The 26,379-nt window shown below is 41.2% G+C and overlaps 1 protein-coding gene across 1 annotated transcript in view; it reads right to left on the reverse strand.

Moving 5' to 3' along the window:
* The window catches only part of LOC122811898 (membrane-spanning 4-domains subfamily A member 4D-like), a 394,276-nt gene that overhangs the window by 236,982 nt on the left and 130,915 nt on the right, over positions 1-26,379 (reverse strand). The window contains exon 3 of the mRNA XM_044084048.1: positions 15,829-15,999. Within this exon, the coding sequence (XP_043939983.1) occupies positions 15,829-15,999 (171 nt within the window). The remainder of the gene's footprint in view (positions 1-15,828; positions 16,000-26,379) is intronic.

Below are 26,379 nucleotides of genomic sequence, written 5' to 3' on the forward strand. Positions count from 1 at the left end.
ACTTGTAATAGGTGACTCTATCGTCAGGCACACTGACGTCCCGCTCACCAGGCTGAACAAGGAGAAGGTCACGGTGAGCTGCCTGTCGGGCGCTAGGATCCGCCACATAACACAAGCACTCAGGTCACTCCAAGGCAAGTACAAATATGACTCAGTCATTATCCATGCTGGTGTGAATGACCTGAGACGTACCTCCCTGGACTACATGAAAAGAGACATAGAGGAGCTCTCTGAGCATGTAGCCCAGGCCGGTATGACCCTGACCTTGAGTAGCATCTTACCCTCACCAAGAATGATGCCACAATATGAAGACAAGATGATCAATTTCAACAATTGGCTTAAGTGTTGGTGTCATTCAAAGGGGATCCAATGCCTGTCAGCCTGGGATGACATGCTCGACAAGCCACGATGCTTTACTAGGGACGGCTTGCACCTGTCACCCCTGGGCTTTCGGATATTGGCAAAGGCTCTTGCTACCCCCATAGTGCCTTTTTAGGGAAGGCTCAAAAGACAAACCCACCTCCATAGGTATCACAAGGGATAAGAAACTAAGAGTAATGCTACTCAACGCCAGAAGTCTAAACCTCAAGATGCACGCACTCGAAACTCTCCTTAGCATGGAGAACATCGATATCTGTGCAGTAACAGAAACCTGGTTCAAGGCTCCCGAGAGCACCCCAGCACTACCAGGTTATACCTCATACCATGCTTTTCGGCCCCAAAACTTGGACCGAACCACAAAAGGAGGGGGAGTATCAATATTCGTCAGAGATACCCACACCTCCAGGTTGGTGGCACAGCACGAAGCATCAGAGACTATTCATGTGCAACTAACTGTGGGTAAAACTGCCTTCCAGTTTATAGCCTGCTACAGACCACCCTCCCAAACACAGGATCCCCACTTGGCCTTCCTGAGAATACTGGAAAATATGAAGGTCTCTCCAAACACCATTATATTGGGCGACTTCAACTACCCAAACATAGACTGGGAGCATTACTCTAGCTCCAACACCCTAGCCCAAAGGTTCCTAGAATTTATAAACTCAGATGCTATGGAACAACTTGTTACCACTCCCACAAGAGGGGAAAACATACTGGACCTGATCATCACCAACATGGGGACACTATGCTCCAGACCAGAAGTGTATCCCTCACTGGTAAGATCAGACCATAAACTAATCTCACTGGATATTCACATCCCGACCCCACCCCTGCCCAGAAAACCACAGTGAAAAACTTCTCTAAAGCAAATTTCACATGCCTCAAAACCGAGGCGAAATCCTTCAAAGCCCCCGGGCCTGTGGAAAATACGGCCCAGACTGCAGAATCCTTTATAAATGCATTCTATGAACACCTTCAGGAATGCATGGATCATGCAATCCCAAATAAAACCAAGACCCAATCCTCCAAAGGCAGACGTCCTGTCTGGTGGACCCCAGCCATAAACAAACTATACAATAGAAGGAGTAAGTTACTACATGATAGAGCAAAATCCCAAAAAGGGAAGGCATCTCTGATCAGTATTAGCAAAAAACTACGGGCACTCATAAAATCGTCTAAGGCCAGCTTCGAGAGAAAAATTGCACAGGACACTAAGGATAATCACAAGGCTTTCTTTAGTTATGTTAGGAACCTGGGTGGGAATTCCCAGATATGCTCAGAATTAGTCCAAAATGACAAAAAATACACCGAGCCCACAGACATTGCCAACATCCTAGCTGACAGGTTCAGTGCAAACTTCTCCCTCTCCCCACCAAAAGGGCAAATATCTATCCCAACAGAGTGCTGCCCCCCTGACATCTCAGATGCTCAGGTAAGCCCTCTCCAAAGCAAAAAACACAGCATCAATGGGACCAGATGGTGTCCCGGGCTGCGTCCTACATGAACTCCAAGAAGAGCTAAACCCAAACATAAAACTACTGTTCAATCTTAGCCTTACTACAGGATATGTACCCAAAGAGTGGCGTACAGCAACAGTGGTCCCTCTCCACAAAGGTGGTGCCTCAACGGATCCTGGAAACTATCGCCCCATAAGCCTGACTAGCTTGGTCTGCAAAGCTATGGAAAGTATCATCATGGACCTCATAAATAAAGATATTGGGGACCTACAGACACTGGATCCTACACAGTTTGGCTTTGTTAAGGGCAGACCCTGCCTCTTAAACCTGGTCGATTTCTTTGAAACAGTCACCAAGGCCATTGACGAGGGGAAGGTGGTCCACACAGCCTACCTGGACCTCGCAAAAGCCTTCGATACAATACCCCACTCGGGCATTATAGATAAGCTCACCAGCTTAAATATAAACCCCTATGTCACTAGATGGGTTGCAAACTGGCTCAAGGACAGAACCCACATGGTTAGAATTGCTGGAGCCATGTCAGACTCCAAACCAGTTACAAGTGGCGTCCCACAAGGCTCAGTCCTGGGACCTCTCTTGTTCGGTATATATTTCTCGGCGGTACAGGCCAACATGGAAGGACTGTGGCTGACCAAGTTCGCAGATGACTGCAAACTGGGCGCCATAATCAACTCTCCAGCCGACACAAGCATCCTCCAAAAGGGCCTCATAGAAACAGACAACTGGTGCCAGAGCCATGGCCTCAAGCTAAACGCCAAAAAGTGTATAGTCATCCCCTTTGGCAAAACAAAGTGCCCACAAATTACCACATAGGTGGTAATCCATTAAGTACAGAATAAGTCATTAGGGACCTGGGGACCCAAGTTGATAGCAATCTCTCATTTGACAACCACGTGGCCAAAGTGGTTAGAAAAACATTTTATATAGCCCACCTAATCATGAAGGGATTCACATCTAGATCAGGGAGGTCATCGTGCCTCTTTACTCATCCCTCATCAGGCCCATAATTGAGTACAATGCCCCTTTTGGAATGTACCTTACCAGACACCTGCAGCAACTGGAAAGACCCCAAAAGTACCTCACCAAGAGGATCAAAGGGCTCAAACAGATGCCATATGCTGCCCGGTTAAAGAAACTCCAGCTCTACTCAGTGGCATACCGCCTGCTCAGAGGCGATCTGTGCCTGACGTATAAAGCCATGTCCAACCCGGAATTAATGGACATGCTGCACCACAGAAAATCCAAATCCCATCGAGCTACGCGCTCGAGAGACTTGAACCTCAGCACTGAAATAAATAGGACATGCTGGAGGGACAGATTCATAACCCAGAGGCTCCCTTCACTCTGGAATAACATCCCAGTCCAAGTTAGGCAGAGTCCCACACTGACTCTCTTCAAGAGGAATCTTGATGAGTGGATGGGAGATCGTAGGTTTACCCTGGCTATCACTTCTGTGTCACTGTTAGACAGAGGCACAGTATACTAACCTCAAAAAAAGGCATAGCAAAATTAATTTAAAATGGGTGGCGAAAGCCAAACACACTCTGGCTAGGCTTATAAATGCCCTAGGGCAGATAGCCTAGTATGAACCTATGAACCTATATATATATATATATATATATATATATATATATATATATATATATATATATATATATATATAGATACACACATATGAAAAATAAATGAATAAGACTGAATATTGTATAAACAGGACCAATAATAGTGAGCAAACAGATTACATACAAAAGGCTGCATTCAGCCGCAGGACACTACTAACAGAAATAGTATTATTTAATCCTGGATATGTGGTGGCATTCATCTTTAACTGCCATTTTAGTTTCTTAAATTCCAAAAAGTCATGCCCTGGTCCACCTCTATTATCCATATTAATAAATTCAATGATCTAAAACCTAAACCTGTGAGTACTAAAACTGCAAATGTGTTTACAGAGTGCATCATGGTCATCCTTTTTCTTAATATTGTACAAGTGATGATAAATTCTAGCTCTTAGTGGTTGTAGTTTTATCATTGTAAAAACACACACATTGTTGGCACTGTGCTACACATATAACTCCTGAACTGGAGCAGTAGTACCTTTGATGTAACCTAATCTCGCCATAAACTTGAATGTAAAAACTCTTCAAGGGACCTGTCCTGTTAAGCAGAGACTTAAAACAAGTGTCCCTTTTATATGCAATCTTGGGAAAAAACCTATGTGGTCTAAATATTGATTAAGAGAAAAAAATATTCCAGTTATTTTGCACAATTCCTTTAACGTCAAAAAATCCAAATTTTAGGTAAGAATCATTGCCTTGTTATTATCAGCTTGAGGACTGATGGAATCAGCCAGCAGGTTGTTCATCTGATACTAACAATCCCTTCCTAACAAAGGGAAAAAAGCCATTATGTCTCTTATTTTACCTTTTGAAAAATTCTTTTGAGAAACCCAGAGGAGTAATCTTGGACTTCAAACATAACCTTAAGCTTTAAACATTCCCAGCTAAATCATTTGTTCTCTGGGACCATCCATAAAGTCTCCCACACTGCCCCTTAAAGAAGGACCTTTTTTGATGAATGGGGTGCCAATTACTGAAATGTAATAAAGAATTTGAGTGTGGTGGTATCATATATTTAGAGGATTCAAAACAACTTTCAGTTCTATTTTTTTAAAAATAGAGGCGTCCAAACAGTTAACTTCATCATACGAAGAATTCATAGTACACTTTAAAAAATTAGTAGTGGTGCGCAAGTACTGGAAAAAAGTAATTTAATCTATCCACAGTACTTGTCCAAACATAATCACAATATCATCAAGAAATCCCAAATAAAGGGACTAACAATTCTTGTAGATGGATGAAAAAATGAAATTATCCTCCCAATGGGCCATAATAGGGTTGGCAAAAATGGGGGTACAGGCTGCCCCCACTACTACCCCTGGTGTTGTCTAAATAATTATCCTTCAAAGATGACAAAGTTGTTCCCCAGCACCTTTTCCATTAGGGCTCTTAATGTTTTAATTTTATTATGATCCAGGTCAGAGTTAAAACATAGAAACTAATAAAATCATTCAAGACCTGTGTGGCAAGGAATCAGTGAAAATAAATATTTGACATCAATGGTTACAAAAAAGTTGTAATCATATAAATCATTCAATGTCCTGGTCCAAAATTATCAGGAATCTTTGTAAAGATGACTAATTCAATTTCCTGCTCCCTTAAGTTGCCAATCAGTGAAACAAGCAATTGTAAAGGCCTTGGAGGATTTGGCATCCACAATGGGGTATGGGAGGGATCAGGAAGATTGTTATGAATCTTGGGGATGACAAAGATAGTAGGGTTGCTAGCGCTGAATACAAATAATCATAGTCACTTCTAGCAATAAAACCGTTGACTAGTAAACATTCAACCCTATATCCAGTCTATATTATTTTGGTTGACAAAGACCTCTTCAAAGGTGCCACTGCAAAACAATACAAACATTTTATTAATGTAGTCATTGCTGATCATCACTACAAGTTTGCCCCTTTATCTGGCTTAATGAGTCTAATCTGCTGTTTTTTAATGATTTCTCTCAATTGTTTCCAGTAATCTGAGCTCAGATGTGTGAAAAATGTCTTCCACTTTTGGTGTTGGTAATGTGTCTGTCAGATTTGCATAACTTTTCAAAAATAGAAATAACTGGATGCAGAGGGGGATTAAATGTACTTGGTTTTCTACAGATGGGGAAGGATGAGGGAAGATTAGAGGTATTCTGGTTAAAATGAAATACTCAAATTGAGGTTACATGTAAATAACAAGGTCCAGCAAAAGGTCTTCAACTATTGCTCTCCTGGCAGCAACAAAGGTGAGTCCTTTCTCAAAAAGGTTAGCCCATGAGCTGATAACAGGGCCTTCACTGTAATTGAAAATTTTAAAATCACAGCTTGTGTTAAAAACAATAGCACAATTGTCTAATACCCGTATTGTCTAAACTTGTTCTTCCCCCTCACCCTTTGTTGTACATGCCCCTGATTGTCTTTGAATCAAATTTTGTGTATTGGTTTGATCTAATCTCCCCTGCTGCAGATTTCTCAGTCATTCCAATCTCCTGGTAAGGGAAATCCTAAAGGAACACCCTCACAGTAAGGGTCAGAAGGTTAACCTTGACTTAAGTCCCTACCCCCTCCAGGACTGTACATCTCATCCGCTCTCTCACTTGCATTAAATGGCATGTTGCCTTCAATTCTTTGTTTTTTTTTTTTTTAATTTAGAGAGGAAGGAAAATACTTCCCTTTTTTATATTCAATTTTATCGCTATACAAATCTTTGACGACCTTGTTTTTAACATCATTAATGAATTTTCCACTTTGTGAAAAACAGCACAATATTCATTTATGTTGCTACTAAAGTAATTCAGAATCAATACTATTGTCAAGAGCTGTAATAACATTGAGAAACCCCAACATTTTTTTAAATTGTCTTTGATTAATACCTCCATTAATTCACACCCATGCCTGTTAAACACCTCCAAAAGTTCACAATGTAAATCTGGGTCTCTGATAAGTCCTGTGGGATATTTCCTGATTTGGAGGCCCTTCGGAACTGGATTGACCTGAATACATTCTTTGAGATAACTGCAAGTTAGAGTTTACAATACTTCAACAGATGATCCTAAAAATAATTAAGTTGGTTGTCAACTGTCTGAAAGGCACAGTTGGAGTTTTTGGGTCCAAAACGCCAGTCAGTACTGGTGTTCAACCACTCTTGAAAACACCTACTGTGCTGGAAAACTGGTCCACTTCCAAAAGTCCTATTGGTTCCTGGAGGGGAAACATTGTTGATTTGATACTACTGTTGTCATGTTAATGTCGAGTTTGTTGAGCTGGCTAATACCAGAAAAATTAAATGCACTGTGTTGTTGAAAAAGGAAATTTGATTACTTGAATAGAATTAGATAAAAGTAAATATGTACAGGAAATAGCAGTTAAATGTCCCATTATTATGTCTTATGTTGATGACATAACATTAACAGCTAAAAATGAAGAAATAAAGGTATTATAAATGTATAATAAGCTTCAAGAAGTTGGATGAAGCATTAAAGGAAAATGTAAGGCTTTAGGAGATGATAAAGATTTGGAAGGGATACGGTTTGAAAAGAAAAAAAATATCGGTGTTAGGAACTGATTTTGAAGAATGTGATATAATGGAGGAACAATGGGAAAATTTTTGAGATTAAAAGGGGCTTAGTATTATGTGGAATAGGTATAGACTGTCATTTAGTAAGAAAGTACATTTGATAAACATAATACGGATGGGAAAATTATATATAGCTAATATATATATATATATATATATATATATATATATATATATCTAAAAATATTATACACACACACATATATATATATATCTACATATATATATATATATATATATATATATATATATATATATATATATATATACATATACACACACACACACACACACACACACACACACACACACACACACACACACACACACACACACACACACACACACACACATGATAACCAGAGAACTGGAAAAACAGTTTTTGAAATTATTTCCCCCAATATCATCAAAATTATCATATATAGTTAGTGTGTGTGTGTCTGTGTGTGTGTATACACACACACGGTAACCAGAGAACTGGAAAAACAGTTTATTGAAATTATTTTCAGTTTATTTGGGGATCTAGATTAAATGCAGTCAACAGGGGTTTTATACATGGAAAAGGAGGAAGGGGTTAGTATACACAGCTTCATTAAATTTACATGAGGTTTTCAAATGGATAAATGGAAGAGAGAAAAAGCTGGTGATAAGCATATCTAAGGAGAAATATACGAGAGAATGGGATTTAATAAAAATGAATAAAAGGGGAAAGAATGGAGAAATGACGAAATAAGACTTTAGCAAGAAAATAAATTCTGCAAATTTAAGACAGATGTAATAGTAGAAAACAGGAAAATGTGGCTTAAAAATATGATATTGCAAAATTATTGTGTGAACCCATGTGAACATTTAACAGAAAAAAGGTAAAAGCTACAAAGCAAAGAAATAGACCGTCTATGAAAAATATTTTATGTCAAGACGTTTTTAAGGAGGTTACAAAGTAAATTAGCAGTGAAAGGAAATATGCAAAAGAATTTGTCTTTACGGTCGAGAACTAGAAACATGTAGAAACCTGGCATTTTAACAGGGGTGTGTACACTTTTTATGTCCACTGTATATACTGAAACTCCACCTCCTTTGACTTTACTACCCACAGTCTGGGGTCTGAATGTATGATAGGATGAGTAACCAGGTAAGGCTGGGATGCTCTCCACAGCTTTGAACCCATAGGTCTCAGCATTTTCCAGGGTTAGGAATGCTTGCAGTGAGTGCAGTTTCATGTTTAGACTGCTAGCATTTAGCAGCATGACCTTTAATTTGTGTACTCTTGTTAACTCAGGCAGATGAGGCCTTGGTTTAACATCTCATCTAAAGGACGGCACCCTCGGGAGCACCCTCTTATGCTGCACTGCAGTATCATCAATCAATCTAGCTGCTGCGGAAATAGAACAGGTAGCATTCAGCAACAAAGGAGAGCTTGCTACCTGTAGTGTCTTAAAAGTATAATGTACAAACATGTTCTTCCTCATAGAGATGCTCCATTTGTTTTGTTTGCATGGAATGCAAAACAAGAGAACATTTAGTTCTAATCAAGTTTTTGTTTACAGCTACTTTCAAATATGCTTACTAAGCTTATGGCCAAGGAGAAGCTCAGCCAGATCACCCAGTACATATGAGAGACTAACAATGCCCCCATTAAACAGATTTTTCTCAAACATCCAGGTGACATTTTGCAATCCCACATCCAGTCATCTAGAGTGGTTTTAAAAGTAGCTAGAGATGTATTCTACTTGCTGTCCATGGTTGCGAGGACAACATGTTCCACAAATGGAGAATATGCTTTGTTAGTTGTCACACCAACTGGTGGTGATGATATGGTAGTATAGGTTAGGTCTCTAGTGTGGGTGTCTGTATTAACACTAGCTCTGTTGAGTTCAAACCCATATGGTGGGTCATTCATACTACAGATGGTTAAGCAGAAAACACCTCTCAGGAGTCTAACACACAGGACAAAGACAGGGCTTTTACTCTGTTACAATAGCTAAGGGTGCCAATACTGGAGATCTTTTTAATGGGGAAATGTTGAGGTCTCAAACTGATTTAGGTGCCTAGCAAGTAGATTCCACAGTAAATACTGTATTCAGTGAAACAGTATGACTAACTTCTTTGGACCTTGAAGAGCTACCACAAAGGATTGGTTACACCAGGTAGAAAGATTTTCTAACCACCCTATGGATGGCATGATCGAAGGAGAGTCTTTTCCCAAGAAGGGCAGTGCAGTGCTGCTGCAGCAGTAGCGTTGTCACCTTATGGCAAGAGGTTCTCCGGTTTGATTTTCAGCTGGAGTTCCTTCTGTGCAGAGTCTACATGTCCTCCCTGTGTTCATGTGGGTTTCCCCCGGGTCCTCCAGTTTTCTCCCACATTTCAAAGACATGGGCATTTCTCCCAGGGCCACCCCTGAAAATTGGCTTTGTTCCAAGTCGGACTTTCCCAGTAAACAAATGTTAAATAAAGAAAGAAAGCTACCCATCTCCCTATTAACCGTGTCAAACTTAAGTGAAATATTTTCTGTATTGTGAACACAAGTAATGCTGCATTTACCAAACAAACCTATTCTATTTTTCTTGGCATGGAGGGTATGCCCATGATTAACATACCAATCAGTAGTTTGGGGCATCTCTTGCTGAAGAATTTGAGTATCACGATAGGATATGTTAACTGCCCCCAGTTTCCAATCATTAGTAAATATTGTTAACATTAGTCCACAGCAGGCAGAGTTCAGGCCGGAGATAAATATCCCAAACAGAAGGGAGTGCAGGGCAAAGTCCAGTGGGATACTTTTGGTTGCTGTCGAGTTGAGATAAAGGGCCTTGGCAAGGTCAAGATAGGTATTGTGGGCTGTATATGCCCCTTATGAATGGTCCCAGTAACCTTTTCAAAAAAACTCATCCAGGTTGTGCACTCACAATCTGCCCTTTACAAAGCCAAACTGGTGTGAATCTAGTAATATAATCTCACCTATACAGCTGTTTATTAGTTCAGTTACAATGAATTCTGTAGCCTTGCAAATAATATTAGTGAAACCAATAGGCTTGTAATCTCCAGGGTCAGTACAGGGTCCAAATTTATGTAAGAGGACCAGAACAAATGAATATGTAACACATACATAGGTTCATAGGTGTGTACTAGGCTAATGGCCATGGGGCCTTTACAAGCCTAGCCAAAGGATTACCCTGGCATTGTGCCACCCGACCTTAGTTCACAAGGCCTCTGTCAAGTACAGCCACTGGAGTTATCCTGGGGTGAATTTTCTATTTTCCATCCACTCATCGAGATTTCTCTTGTAGAGGGTCAGCAAGGTGCTCTGCTTGACATTGATGGGAAGTCTATTCCATAGCATGGGCAGTCTCTGGGTTATGAACCTGTCTCCAATACGTTCTGTTGACTGTGGTGATGAGGTTGAGGTTTCTGGAGCATGTGGTGCAGAGGGACTGGGATTTCTTTAGATGTAGAATTTCTAACAGAGCTGGGTTAGGTATGGCTTTGTAAGTCAAGCAGAGATCGCCTCTAAGCAGGCGATATAAGACACAGAATAGTTGTAGTTTTTTCTAGTTTGTCCATACAGGACAAGTGTTTAAGGCCTAGGATCCTCTTTGTGAGGTACTTTTGCAGCCTCTCGAGTTGTTGCAGATGTCTAGCGAGGTACATGCCAAATGGGGCACTGTACTCGATGACTGCCCTAATGACGGAAGAGTAGAGGAAGACAATGACGTCTTTCTTCCTGGATGCAAAACCCTTAGTAATGAGATGTGCCACATAGAAGTACATTCTGACCACAGAGGCAATGTGGTGATCAAAATAGGTTGCTGTCAACCTGTGTTCAACCTGTTTTCCCATCTATCTCTCTTATAACGCCTTATGTGTTCAGTGGACTACAATCGATGTGGTAATTCATGTAAACTGGGTTCTTCCCAAAGGGGATGATGACACAATTTTTGGCATTGAACTTAAGGCCATAGTTCTGACACCAGTCACTGGTCTCAGTTAGGCCATTTTGTAGGATGTCAACATCACTTGGAGAGTTAATAACAGTTCCCAACTTGCAATAGTCTGTAAACTTTGTCAGCCAGAGTCCCTACATGTTGGCCTGGACTTCAGAAAAGTAGATACCAAACAGGAGAGGATCCAGGACTGAACCCTGTGGGACTCCACTCATTACTAGTCGGCGGTCTTACTTGGGAGTCAGCTACTTTCACACTGTGGGTTCTATCTGTGAGCCAGTTTGCAACCCACCTAGTAATATAGGGGTGGATGCCTAGCTTAGTGAGTTTTTCTATGATTCCAGAGTGGGGAATGGTATCAAAGGACTTGGCCAGACTAAGGTAGGCTGTATGAACCACCTTGCCTTCATCCAAAGCTCTGGTGACTGACTCAAAGTCGTCGGCCAAGTTAAGCAGGCATGATCTACCTTTCACAAAACCAAACTGTATGGGATCTAGAGTTAGAGATTCCCTATATCCTTGTTTATTAGGTCAGTGATGATGCATTTCATAGCTTTGCATATCAAACTCGTCAGGCTAATGGGGCGATAGTTCCCAGGGTCGGTAGTCACTCCTCCTTTGTGGAGAGGGATGACTGTAGCAGCGTGCCATTCGGTAGGGACAAAGCCTGAGGTAAGGCTGTGACTGAACAGGGGACACAGGTGAGGTGCCAGTTCACACTGTAGTTCATGTAGAACACAGCCAGGGATATTTGTCAGGTCCCATAGAAGCTGTATTCTTGGCCTTGGACAGTGCTGTTTTAACCTGTGCAGCAGTAATACTGGGTGCCTGACAATCTACTGGTATTGTTATTGGTCCTTTGGGGGAGGGGTAAAGTTGGCACTGAATCTGTCGGCCAGTATATTGGCAATATCTGTTGGCTTGGTATAGGAGGTATCGTTGTGCAGTAGCTCAGAGCAAATCTGGGTATTGCCGTGGAGATTCTTTACATAACTACAGAAGGCCTTGTGGTTATCTTTACTATCTGCTGTAATTCTGTTTTCATAGCTAGCTTTAGAAGATTTGATGAGGGATCTCAACTTTTTGTTGAGGCTAAGGGAGTTTTTCCAGTCTTGGGACTTCACTGTATTCCACCATCAGTTTCCTCCTTCTGTTGTAGAGTTTGTTTATGGGAAGGGACCACCAGATTGGCTTCCTTTTTTTTGGAGAAGAACGTCTTGGTTCTATTGGGTATGGTGAGATCCATGCATTTGTGTACATGTTCGTACAGTGCACTGGTGAATGATTCAGCGGTCATGCAACTACTGTCCATTTGCATGGGTGCTGTGAAGTTAGCCACCTCTGTTTTTAGAAGCCCAAAGTTAGCTTTGGAGAAATTTTTCATGGTGGTTACCTTTGCAGGAGGGGGTAGGAGGGATGTGGATTTCCACGGAGATTAGATTGCAGTCGGATCTAACCAGGGAAGAGTGGACTATTGGTGTAGAGCAACGGTCACCCATGTTAGTAATGACCAGGTCAAGGATGTTGCTACCTCTAGTGGGGATAAGAACAAGCTGGTTCAAGGCATTGGAATTAATGAATTTATAGGAAACTTTGGGCAAGTGTACTGGTACACGAGTAGCTTTCCCAGTTAATGGAGGGGTAGTTGAAGTCACCCAGTATGAGAGTGTTAGGTTGGACCCTAATATTCTCCAGGGTGCTTAGGAATGTGGAGTGTGAGTCTTGGGACATGGTTGGGGACCTACAGAAGGCTACAACTTGAATCGCTGTCTTACCCAATGTTACCTGCACCTGAAGTATCTCTGATGCATTATGTTGGGCTACCAGTTTGGAGGTGTATGCATCCTTTATGAATATGGAAACACCACCGCCTTTGGAGTTTCGGTCCAAGTTCTGAGGCCGAAAGGTGTGGAATGAGTTACAGCCTGGTAGTGCAGGGGTGCTTTCTACTGCCTTGAACCAGGTCTCTGTTACAGCACAAATGTCGATGCTCTCCATTTTAAGGAGTGCTTCGAGCGAGTGCATTTTGAGATTTAGACTTCTAGCATTGAGCAGCATGACCCTCAGATTGCATTTGTTTATAGCTGTTACAGTGATAATTTGGCCTTTGGAATACCACCTAAAAAAGGCACTATAGGGGTGGCAAGAGCTTTGACCAGTATCATTCAGCCGTGTGTTTATTTTAGATTGTATTTGTGACGCAGTCATGCATTTTCTTTGGTGAGATTTCTTACTTGTTGGTTTAAGAATATAGAGTTTACTGAACACATAAGGAATGAAATCACACAATTCTGGTTGAAAAAAAATAAACAACCAACCTCATACTTCAAAAAGGGCTATATGAATATGTGTTTGCATGTATGTTAAAATGGGGTCATAAATGATTTGTCACCTGAAACAAATAAGTATTTGAAGATCAGAGACCAATGATCTCACAAAATTATTAGTGTTTATGGAGAATTTGTTAAAACATTGAAAGAGAAGCTATTAGAACTGAAACTACAGGAAAAATAAGCTTGGCAGCTAAGCATGAGAGCAGACAGGAAGACAAGATATCTTAATGCAGGTAAAATTGGTCAAACGTTACCACCCCAATGTCCTGATGTAAGATCAAAAAATATAAGTACTCAAATTATTAATGAACATGACATTACAGTCAGAAATCCACAAGTGATATCCACAGATGATTAAATATGTCTTATTAAAGTATTACACATTTATATATATAAGACAGCATCAAATGTCAAAATGTACTTTCATGGTTAGCTAAAACAGCAAAGTTTATATTACATCAGGAATTTTCTTTAACCTTACAAAACACAGTAAAAGTAATCAAATCATGTAAGAAAAGTAAAGTAGTGAGATGAAATTGGTTCATAGCATAACGCTATCAAATTTAAACAAATCACCCCATTATTTGTTAAGTTTCTTCAATTATTTAAGAATCAGAAATTGGTGAGTACTGGTCTCAATGACTCCTGCAAATACTGCACTAATTTTAAAAGATGATAAAAGGGGGTTAGAACCATCTCATTATAGCCCGTCTCAATATTAAGCATACGATACAGAATCCTAACTAACACAATAAACAGCATTATTAAAACAACTCAATAAAGACTAATGATGCCCGACTCTGAGTTTCACTATACTTGTTCAATGTATGGTACAGATTACTAGAAGCTATAGTTCTATATACTCATAAACATATATATAGCTTTAATCAGAGTAGCATTCTTAACCTACATTTAGCTAAAGTACTTCATGTACTAAAATGACTATTTTTTAGAACTGAATTATTTTCTAGAACAATCTGAAATTATTAAAATGTATACAACTACAACATACAAAAATAATATCAATGATTTCTAAATACTGACCTCTGAGGTACAGCCAGGTTAGAAAAAAATGTCTATTATCAGCCTCTTTATTAGCCGTAGCTTTAAATCCATTTATTTTGGTTACACCATGACTTCAGGATCAGCAATTCATTTAAATAAAGTAATAACCAATGCATACATGGATGATACAATAATAGTAGCCAATAACAGGGGCATTAACATTAGAATTTATGCATTTAATATCATACAACAACTTTCTGGACTAAGAACAAGTGTTATCAAATCAGAAGGTCTACAATATAATCTTACAGATTACTCAGTTGGGAAATTGGCTCCAGTTGTATCCCAATTGAAGTTTTTAAGAACATATTATCTTAGTAAATATACCAACTCTGTCTTGAAGACATGTGAGTATTGATTAAATACTATAAAAATGAAAAATAAAATTTGGAATAAAGTATTGTTCAACTTTAAGACAGCTTTGATGTGAAACAGAGGACATTTAGGGAACACTGCTTGCCTAAGCTAAGCAGCTAGATAGTTGTCTTGTTATAAAGTTCTGTGATGGCGACAGCATTGCTGAGTAAAGGAAAGTTAGTGAACAGATGAAGTCATAAGAAACGGTACAGAGCATCAGCAGTCTCTGAAAAATGACTGCATATTTCAACTGTTAATTAAGTATATGAATTATAATTTGAAGGAATTTTTCTAAATATCACTCGGAACTAGTGTCTTTGTTTCATGCACTTAAAGACTGTAGTTCTGTCATCTTAATTAGATTACAATGGATTTTGCTTTTTGCTGGCAATCTATTCTGAATAATAAATGTCTTGCTTTAAACTACTTTCACATCTTAGTGATTGACTAATGACGTACAGTAATAAGTAACCTCTTAACGGCTTTTTTTATGTTTGTGAACTTGTTTACCATTTCCAGCAATGAAAGCAGATATACTTCTGTGTTGCTTATATAGCTCCAACATAGACAATATTTATTCTGTTTTCTTTCATACAGACACACACAGATAGTAATACATACATATGCACATGTACATCGATGTCTGCATCAGGCCCATCCTTCTTGGTCAGTTTCTACATTATAGCTCCTGCCCAGTGGAAAACTCATGGAAGGTGCCAAGACTCACCCCCCCCCTTTTCTGTTTTGTTTTATTTTATTGTATGTATGTGAATCTGTATGAAACAATTATCCAAATGGACCATTGTCATGCTCAACCCAACAAAGACAATGTAAGCTTATGAATATAATAAAACATAATAGAAATACAGGTACAAAACAATAAATGAAGAATATTTTCTTTAAGATGCTTCTCTGGCTTCTGGTAACATATGTTCTCTGAAGTCCTTCCCTAAGATGATGTACATGGTGTTCCTGTGATGGTACTGACCAGGCTACATGAATGAATCCCTCCTACCTGGTTCATATGATACACTCTGGAATAAACTAGAGACTGTATATTCAAAAGAGAGAGTAATAAAAACAGGATGCTGCTTACAATAAGCTTTCCCAGAACTTCCAAACACAAAGGATCTTTCTTTTCTTCGGATATGGAGTCACACTGACTAAAATAAAACATCCGGAAGACGGCAATATCAAGACAGAAGAAAATCATGGCAGTCCCTGCAGCTAGAGCACTAATGATGTTGAATGCCAAGGTTACTTTTCCCTGTAGGATGAAAGGAAAACAGACCATTTTTATCATCATAAAAAGAGAAATTACATCAAAATGCAAGTTAATAACATGTTTGAAAATTACAGCACACAGTTTATTTATTTATCGACTTAGCTTATGGCATGTTCTTATCTTTCTATTCTACTCTTACTTTCTCAAAAATGTATGGGGCAAAAAACAAGTACCAGGTCTGCTTGCCTGCTTTATAAATACTGATGAAAGACACTGGAATAAAAACCTTAGTTCTAGCCCTGAGTGTCCACACACTGAAAGAAAGGAAGAAAATGCAGGAAAAAAAGCACATTTCAAACACTGCTCTTGTCTTTTAAACTTGTTTTTTGCAGGGGAACAAGCACAATGCACCTCCCAAAGTTATATATGTCAACTCCAAGATTGCCATACCTCAGAAAAAAGGAAATATTCCAAGAAATTTAAGTCCATTTTTTTCATCCGTTCAGTCCCCACATTACCAGACTTGTTGAAGCGAGCTCCAACCTTTCAAAGGTTTAGCAATATAAGTGTCTCATGAAAAGTAAACCCATTCTTAACACTTCCTGCCAATTATATATACCAACTCTGAACTCTCACAATAGCAAGGTAAAGGCAAATTCCCAGAACCAACTGTAATGTGATCTTGAAATATAAGGAAAAAAAGAGCCATTTGTTCTTTTGGACTTAACCATACATACACCCACACAAACATATATACATATATACATACATACATACATACATATATATATATATATATATATATATATATAGGCTTGACATCACTTACCTCAACTGCAGGATGTCGAACGGCTGATGTGCAAAGTCATGGTTCCTATGTGTCAGGAAATCAAATAACAAGCAGACTAACGCGGTTAGTCGAGAGTTACAAGGTTAGTTGGAAAAGTGATGTACAGAGACTGTGGAGCGAGGTCGCACTTCAGTGAGGAACAGGGAAGTAGCCCATTTCCTCAATGTAGCGCGATCTCTGAGTTGGTATCTTTAAGTAGGAGGTGTGTTAAGTAGTGGAGGTGAGCTAACTGCCATGCCTGGAAGAGGGGAATATCGACATTATTATTTATTTATTTTTATTTTACATTTGTTAACTGGGGGTGTCAAATGGGTGTACCTTCGTTGAAGGTTGTGCGTCAGGGCTGGTAACTCGACACATAAAAATCAACTACCAATCATTAGCGGACCAGAGTTCCACTGTGGCGACCCCTAACCGGGAAAAGCCGAAAGACTTCCAACCGGGGGTGTATGACTGAGCCGAAAAGGCCCTTTTTCAGCAGAGGCCTAGGGAGAAAAGCTCCACAAAGAAAAATTACACACACATTTAGTTATTTGGACATGATCAGTATACACACAAATTACAAGAGACATGTTTTTACAGTGGTGTGTGGCACAAACAGTTACAGTGGAGAAAACAAACAAAAAAATATTAATTTTAAAAATAAAGGTAAATAGATTTGTGGTGTACAGCTGAAATTTGGAACATAGGTAGAATACATACATAGTACACAGGTACAGTACATACATTGTAGATTATCCAGTGTTTGTGAGTAAGATTGAAAATTATCAAGTGCTCTAGATTTTGTATGTATATGTTATCTGCTTTCACTAGCCTGGGGAGCAATCATGGCACTGCCAACTTTGCTTGAGATGTTGCCTGATGAGGTTTTAAAGGAGGCTTTGGATGATGTGTTTTGAATGCTAGTAGGGACAGAGTTCTATTTTTTAGCCACTGAACTACTATATAGTGCATCTCCAAAGCTATTGTAGCTGTTGGTGACTTCTAGTAGTAGTTTGCTTGATGATCTAAGAGGCCTTTTGGCTGAGTGATGTTGTACTAGGTTTCTGAGAGCAGGACACTTATTGGGGAGATAATAGATAGAATGACAGAGGCAGAGCTGATTGTAGGTTAGGAGGATGGGCAGTTCAAGCCAGTGGAGCTGTCTCAGAGCAGTACAGTGATGAGTTCTATATGAGCAATTTGCAGCAAAGTGGGCAATTCTGTTATAGCAGGCTTCCATTTTGCTTAGTTCAGTTTTGTTGAGATTAGTCAGAATGGGAGATGCATAGAGTAGGGTGGATAGAATTTGGGAGTGAGCAATGGCTGATCTTGTGTTGTTGGTAAAAAATGGTTTGATACGGTAGAGTGACCCCAGTTTGGCATGTACTTTCTTAATAGTTAAGTTGAGATGACTATCAAATTTTAGGTGGGATTCTATGGTTATTTCCAATAGCTTAGTCTGTGCCACTGGAGCAATTGGAGTAGCATTTGTGGAGTAGATAGTGAATTGACTGTTAGTGTTTTTGTTAGAACTGGTTATAATCACAAGATGAGTTTTCTTTGGATTGAGGATAAGTTGGGCTTTGGTAAGGTAGTTTTCAATATCAGAGAATGCTAGATGAGTTGTTTGCAGGAGGGTGAAAATGTTTTGTGCAGCACAGATTAAGGTAGTGTCATCTGCATACTGAATTATAGACGCATGCTGTGTGGAGGTATGGAGGTTATTTGTGAACACTGTGAATAGTAGTGGTCCTAACATAGAACCCTGTGGGACACCTATAGTTATGGGCAGCTGAGGAGAGAGAATTTTCCCATTTCACAGCTTGGTACCTGTCAGTTAAGTAGCTTTGGAACCAGGTAAGAGTGGAATTTGATGATATTTGTTTAGTTTGTTTAGCAGGATTTGGTATGAGACTGTGTCAAATGCTTTGGAGATATCCAAAAAAAAAGAGTTGACACTTGTAGGCCTTCATTTCTGAGACAGTTTACTGTGTCTGTGAATTAGAGGAGGGCTGTAGTGGTACTATGGGCAGGTCTGAAACCATGCTGAGTAGGTGACAGGATGTTGCTGTCTAGGAGATAGTTTAGCATCTGGGTATGGATGCATTTTTCTAGGATTTTGGCCAGCGGGGAGAGTAAAGCAATGTGTCTGTAGTTATTAAGTTCAGTGGAGGTCCCCCACCTTTATGTATGGGTGTAACATAGGATATTTTCCAGAGTTTGGGCACATAGTTTTCAACAACTGATCTGCTTATGAGAGTCGAGACTGGAATAGCAATAGCATCTGCTGTGAGTTTCAAGAAATAGCTGGGGAGTAGGTCAGCTGCTGTTGATGAGGTTTTTTAGTTTGGAGAGCATGCTTTTGATTGAAGTGTTGGAAACTGTTTTGAGGGTAAAGCTTGTATTAGGGTTATTTGTGTTGGGGGGGGGGGTAGTGGGAAAGGAACTGTCCTGTGATACTAAGGATAGAATTGAGTTCACAAAGTGGGAGTTGAATTGTGTTTCAATGGGAACTTTAGTGTCAGGGGTGGTTGGTTTGGGGGTAGCCTTTTGGGTGGATTTTAGTAGCCGTTTTACATTTTTCCAAACTTTTTGCGGGTTGTGCTGGTTATTAGTTTGTAATGTTGTGTAGTAGGATTTTTTGTCCAGCCTAATGCATTTTTTTGCATGGTTGTGCAGTTCTTGGTACTTAGGCTTTGTGTTTCTTTGTTTTTTTTTTTTATAGTAAAGCCAGGCAGTGTCTCTGGACTTGAGGATTTGTTTGGTTTCTTTACTGAGCCAGGGGTTTGTAGAGGTTCTAACATTGATTTTGCATAATGGAGCAACAGTGTCTAGGTGTTGTAGAAATGTTTTGTTGAAATATGCTACAGCCTGGTCAAGTGGGAGGGTATTTAGGGGGGTCCTGTCACAATTACAGAGTAAAGTGTTGAGGACCTCAGGAGAGAATTTATGGCATGCACTTTATCGTGCAAACTATTTTTGACATTTCTCTCTTTTGATGTTTTAGGTTTAGATGTTATTTTTTGGTCAAATGCACGTTTGATGTTAGTGCATTTGACCTTATCATGGTAAACCTATATACAGGTGGTTCACTTTTTCAAATATGCATGCAGTTGACAAAGTGAACTGAAAGCTCTTTTTTGACAACATTCATTTCATTGAATGTCTATTGTCACTCGTCTCTTTCTAAGACAGCAGCATTACAAAGTATAAACAAACAGATTAACAGATATACTACACAGATGTGCATGCTTACATCTCAACAGCTTACTACAAAATGGCAGTCAGGCTTGCACATGCTTAGTATATATACACTTGTGCAAGCCCCTGGAAAGCTTCTTAAAGACATACATACATACATACACACTGATCTACATCTGTTACCAAATATCTGTTTTACTAAAACAGATAAGCGAGTCTGTATTAGGGGTGGGAATGTGGAATGTGTGTGTGTGTGTGTGTGTGTATATATATATGTGTATATATATATATATATATATATATGTATATATATATATATATATATATATATATATATATATATATATATATATACACACACACGTGTGCAAGCAGGTTAGGGTTAGTGTGAGGAATAGAAACGTTTTAGCATTGTGCATGTTTGCATTTATATAATCAGTCAGTCTGAGTACTTGGCTAGTGGTACAGGTAGGGAATTTTTTATTTTTTTTTTGTAAGGTAATGTGCAGGGTTGGGGCAGAAAACACCATGGTGCTCATACAATCAAGGATATTTCATTACTATGTAGAAGGACAGTTCAGCTCCTGATTACCCTTCATAAGAACTAATTTATGGTTCTGGTTGTGCCCCTCATAGTTCTCAACAGCTTGCCTTGTTGAATGCCTTCTCTTCTACAAAGACCCATACATTCCCACAAGATAGCATCCTTTGTGGCCTTACAGACAACATAAGGTCTCTTTTATCACGTCTGTATTGTATAGCAGACAGTCAAAGGTGCTCTAGTCAGACTTTGTAATTCAATCCCTCAAAAACTATTATTAACTTTGTGTACCTGCTTTACTCCTTCAAATTTAAGTGAATTGTCTTTGGAACAGGAGACATCAAAGAAGCTCCATATCTACCTTCCAAGGTAAAACAAGATGCTGTCCATTCTGGTTTTAATGTACTTTAAATACACTTCTGGACACTTATGGTATTCCTTCACAAGGTTATAAACGTTAGACTTGAAATTCAAATCTGTTTTAGCTTTACATGTTTTGACTTATTCAATTAATTGGTTTAATAAGGGATAATGCTTTCACCTTTCTATCTTGCCAAAAGAAATGTATTGTGTTTTGTTATTTCTCATAATCATATTGTTTTCAGACCAAATGTCCACATTTTCTAAACATTTTTGCAAGACATGATTATCTAAACTAGATATACATATACACTTATATGCATAATATACTCGCATACACACACACACACACACACACACACACACACACACACACACACACACGGGTGCAGTTCACTTTTTGAAATATGCATGCAGCTGACAAACAGTGAATGAGCATCAAAACTCTTAGATCTCATTAAGCTGCAGAAAAATGGTAATATATGTCCTTTGGTCCTTATGTCTGGATAAATAATATTTAACATTTTATGCACCAACACATCAAACAGAAAATTCATGTCCATCACTTAAAAACTGAAAAAGTTTCAAGTGTGGAACCTTAATGAAGTCCATACACCATTATTTCTTTCTGTAAAAGCTTACCAAGACTCTGTCATAGCCTACAGTGAGAGAAAGGCTAGTTTCTTTTCATTATATTCCTTTCTTGTATTTTGAACATTGTGGTGTATTTTTATTGCAATGTCCTTTAATTACAAATCTGAAGTAGTTGACTTTATTTGCTCTTCAACCTGTGGGTCTATGGATCCAAATCGAATCAGACATGGCTGCAGAGCTAGCATTTGATCCGAGCTCCAAGCTCCTCCCCTTACCCAAAATGCCCCATCTCCTTCCTCCCTTCAGATCTCGTTTTGCCGCTTAAACAGCTAGCAGCGTGGTCTGAGCTCAGAGTGTATTTTGGGTAAGTTAGTTGTTGGGTCTCTTTTTCTATCTCTCTCTCTCTGATTTTTCTTCTTTCTATCCCACCTTCCCTATCCGCGTTTGGCATCGGATATAAAAAAAAAAGTTGTTGTTATTCCCTTTCCCAGTTTTCCTTTCTAGCTTGTGTGTGTGTGTCTGTGTCTGTGTCTGTGTCTGTGTGTGTGTGTGTGTCTGTGTGTGTGTATGCATGCACCTGTGTTTTCTTTACCGATTGGGAGTATGCCTGATACCCCTAAACCAGGGTCTAGAAAGTGCACAGAGTGTGGCTATAAGCTTTCCCCAGCAGATGGACACGCACTGTGTGCAGTTTGCCTGGGTGCTGCACACCTGCTTACCCCCTTGTCCAATCTGTGTGGGATTCAAACCATGGGACCTTGAGGACAGCAGGGATAAGCTCATCCTTAAGGGACTGCTTCCCTCCTCGGGGACGGCAGCCCCCACACCCCCAGCTTCGGCCACTACTTCTACTTCTGCTTCTTCTCAGGCCTCTGGGATTCAAACTCCCACTAAGAGGTCCGGGGAAAGAGAAAGACATCATAAAAATGAAAGGCCTAGAAAGCAGTTGCCGGACTGCTCAGCTCCGGCGAGGCTTCCACCTAAAGCTAAGCCTCCCTGCAGGCCAGGTACTCCCCGGCTCCACTTTTCTAGGTTTTCCCCTGACCAGAGGAGTCCTGGTCTCTTCGGGCCTCCCCTCATCAGCACTTCCAGCCAGTGTCGGTGGCCTACTCCTTCCATTCAAGCCTGAGTCTTAGCGAGGCAGAGATGGATAAGATGATGCTGAACTTCACCCACACCCAAATTCAGATGGGAGTTTTTCCTGCCCCCACTCCCTCTGGAGCAGGGAGCTTGGAGACCTTCACTCTAATACCTTCACCAATCTGGCCTTTGGTTTCAGAGCCTTTGGATCCAAGGATTCTCGTGGTCAGCACAATGGTACCTTGTACCTCGATGTCGGCCATTGCCTTGAGTGTGTCAGATCAGACCGGATCTGATCCGAGCTCTTGGAGCCATAACCTCAGCTTCAGATCCGAGGGGTTGGTACTGGCTCTGAGTTTGTTGGAGCATAGTCTTCTCCTCGGTATCTCAGGCCCTGGAGTCTCGGCTCTGACTCCCACATCAGGTCTGAGGGGGAAGGCTCCTACTGCCAATTCACAGGATGTCCGCTCCCCATCAGCCTTTGATGTTTTGGACATGGTTCTCTCGAGTTCATTGAGGCCCTTGACTAGCTCGTCCAGGGACTACACACAGACTCCCTCTGTTTTGCGTATGGCCCCGACCATCCTGCCATCTCAGGGACAGCCTGTGTCCCGTTTGCCTCAGGAAGCTCCCCTGCTGGAGTAGCAAGAGGTTTACAAGTCCCCCCCCCCAGAGAGTCCCACTGAGGAGGTTCCTCACAAACGGACATGCAAAAGGAGGTACCTGGACTCCTCTAAGGGAGTCCCTATCTGAAGAAACTGACTTGGAGGAAGGGGAAGGTTCCCCCCAAAAACTGACCTCTGACAAGTCAGTGTCCCTCAAGGCATTTGGCATGAGCCTATCTACTTCCTGGGTTTCCCCTTCAGCAGATCCACATGTGGACCAGATAACATCTCGGGCATGGAAGGAACTGGACACTGTGGAGCCCATCCCCAAGTGCCTCGATAATGTCCTTAGTCCCCCACCAGATAGGACTTATTGGAATAAGGGGTCCCCGGTGGATGCTATGGTGGTGACAGCCACCACAAAGAAAGAGCTCATGCAGGAGACCTCTATGGTCCATCCTCCTGACCGGGAGTCATGGACTATGGACCATCTAGGGAAGTGGGTGTAAGCTTCGAGCTTTGCTATAAGGGTGCTGAGCTATATGGCGCATATTATTCAGCTGCAGTGAGACTTGGCAAAGGAGGTCACCCCTGGAGACCATGTCGGTGGAGGGCAAGATGACATTCTCTGCTCGGATGGCCACTTTCAAGGCAGTAGCAAATACAACCATGCGTTTTCTCTCCCTTGCTACAGAGGGAGCCACCAGGGTGGCCAGTTCTGGTGTTGCTATTAGGTGTCACACCTAGCTCTGGCTTTGCCAATTCTCGGAACCTTTCAAGGAGTCATTCGCAAATGCCCCTTATGATGGTTCTTTCCTGTTTGGGAAGTCAGTTCGTGAGTCCTTGGTCCAGAGTGAAAAGGACAGGAAGACACCGTCTGTCATCGGGATCCACTTCTTAACCCCTCAATGATCTTTCTCTAGGAATCAGTGAGGGATGAGGATGATGTGGTCTCAGTTCTCCTGGGGCATTCAGGACTCATCTTCCCCCAGAGGCAGAGGTGGTTATATGATAGATGCCGTCCTAGAGGCAGATGGGGTCTGAGGAACTTTAGGTCTCGAGAACTGTTCTAGGACAAACCAGAAAAGCAGCCCTGAAGGGATGCCCGACTGCTCATCTCTGGAAGTAGTCGTGGGTTGTCTGTCACTACACCCAGCAGCATGGGAGTCTGTAACTATGGATCGCAGGGTGTTGTAAATTATATCCAGGGGTTATTCAATCCTGTTCATCGAACCACCTCTCCCACCAAATCACCTTCCAGACATTCCACCCATGCAAAGGGAGGAAGCAGCGCTAGAGATAGACAAGCTACTAAGAAAGTGAGTCATCCAACCCATCCCCTGAGACCAATCCGGATCAGGCATTTATTCCAGGTTCTGTTTAGTGCCAAAGAAAATGGGGGACCTTAGACCCATTCTGGATCTATCTACCTTGAACCTGTCAGCAGCCAAGGAAAAATTCCAGATGGTCACGCTTCAATCCATCCTACCCTACCTGCAGGCCAAAGTTTAGATGTGCTTGATCGAACTCCAGGACACATACTATCACATCAAGATGGACAGGCACTCTCAGAGGTTTCTCTATTTCTGGCTGGGGCCAATCATTATCAGTTCAGAGCCCTCCCCTTTGGTCTCATCACAGCCCCCAGGTTGTTCACCAAAGTGATGTCAGTAGTAGCGGCTCACTTGAGGCTTCAGGGCATTCAGATCTTCCCTTACCTGGATGATTGGCTCTTCACTGCCCCCAACAAGCACCTGCCTTGCAAAGCCAGGGATTACTTCCTCTTGTTAGCGAACAGACAGGGTATCACCATCAATCTCCGCAAGTCATCACTGGTCCCTGTTCAGATTCTAGAATTCATCGGGGCTCAGTTGGACACTATCCAAATGAATTCATACGACAAAAGGTTGCACTATCCAAATGAAGTTTACCTCACCCAGAGAGGGTACACAATCTAAAGGTACATGTCTTGTATATTCTCCAGGCCCAGTTTCCCACAGCAGAAAAAGTTCTGAGGGTGCTGGGGTCCATGGTGTCCATGATTAACCTATTACATCTAGCATGAATCTATATGCAAATCCTTCAGTAGACGCTAGCAGTCCAATGGTCTCTATTGTCCCATCCAGTCCATATCTCCCGGGAATGCAGTGACTCTCTTCGGTGGTGGATTCTTTCCTCAGACCTTATCAAGGGATGCTCCTTTCTTCCACCCTCTCCCAAAACCACGGTGACCACAGATGCCTCCCAGCTGGGGGGCATTGCTCAGGAAGGACAGTCCAAGGCACGCAGTCCCCATCTGAGACCAGTTTGCATATCAACGTCCTGGAGGTGAGGGTGGTTCTTCTTGTGTTGCAGGCCCTTTATGCCCATCTTCCTGTAGGGATGATTGCAAACCAGACAGACATGTCAGTAGTCTGGTATATCAACAATCAAGGAGGAACTAGATCTTACCCCCTTTGTTGTGAAGCCATGAGAGTGTAGGAATGAGTGCTCTTCACTGGCCATTTTCTGGTGGCAATGCACATCCTGAGATGGTCCAACATTCTAGTGGACAGGCTCAGCAGAACTATCCCGATGCCTTACAAGTGGTCTCTGAATCCTTCAGTAGTGAAGCAGATCTTTCTAAAGTGGTGTTGCCCTTGCTGCAATCTATTTGCATCTCCTTCCAATGCAAAATGCAGCAAGTTATTTGCTCTGAACCCCTCTCAGGGGGGAGCCCCCAGAAATGCACTGATTCATCCTTGGCCTCCCAGTCTTCTTTATGCATACCCCCCCACCCTCATATCAAAGTTTCTTCATAAAGCCTGCAGGCTGGGGAGCACCATGACCCTCATTACTCCATTCTGGCCTCACCAAGTCCGGTTTCCCTCACTCTGGTCTCACCTAGCAGTTCCACCAAGGACCTTGGATTCGGTTTCGGATCTTATTTCGCATCCCTCTGGGATTCCCCACCCAGACCTGGACAGTCTGAAACTCACCACTTGGCTGTTCCAGTTCCCTTGATTATTAGGACTCTTGGTTTATCTTCTCCTGTTAAAACCATTTTGGTGGTGGCTCACAAATCTTCTACCACAAGGTTATATTGTAGCAAGTAGAAACGGTTCTCCATATGGGCCTCTCAGCAGGCTTTGGATCCCTTTACGGCTCCTGTCTCTGCAGTATTAGTTTTTTTTGGCAGGGATCTCTCAGCAAGGTGCCAGTTGCTCCAC

Source organism: Protopterus annectens, chromosome 9.part0, assembly GCF_019279795.1.
Source record: "Protopterus annectens isolate FY-2018-M chromosome 9.part0, PAN1.0, whole genome shotgun sequence".
NCBI classification, from domain to species: Eukaryota; Metazoa; Chordata; order Ceratodontiformes; family Protopteridae; genus Protopterus; species Protopterus annectens.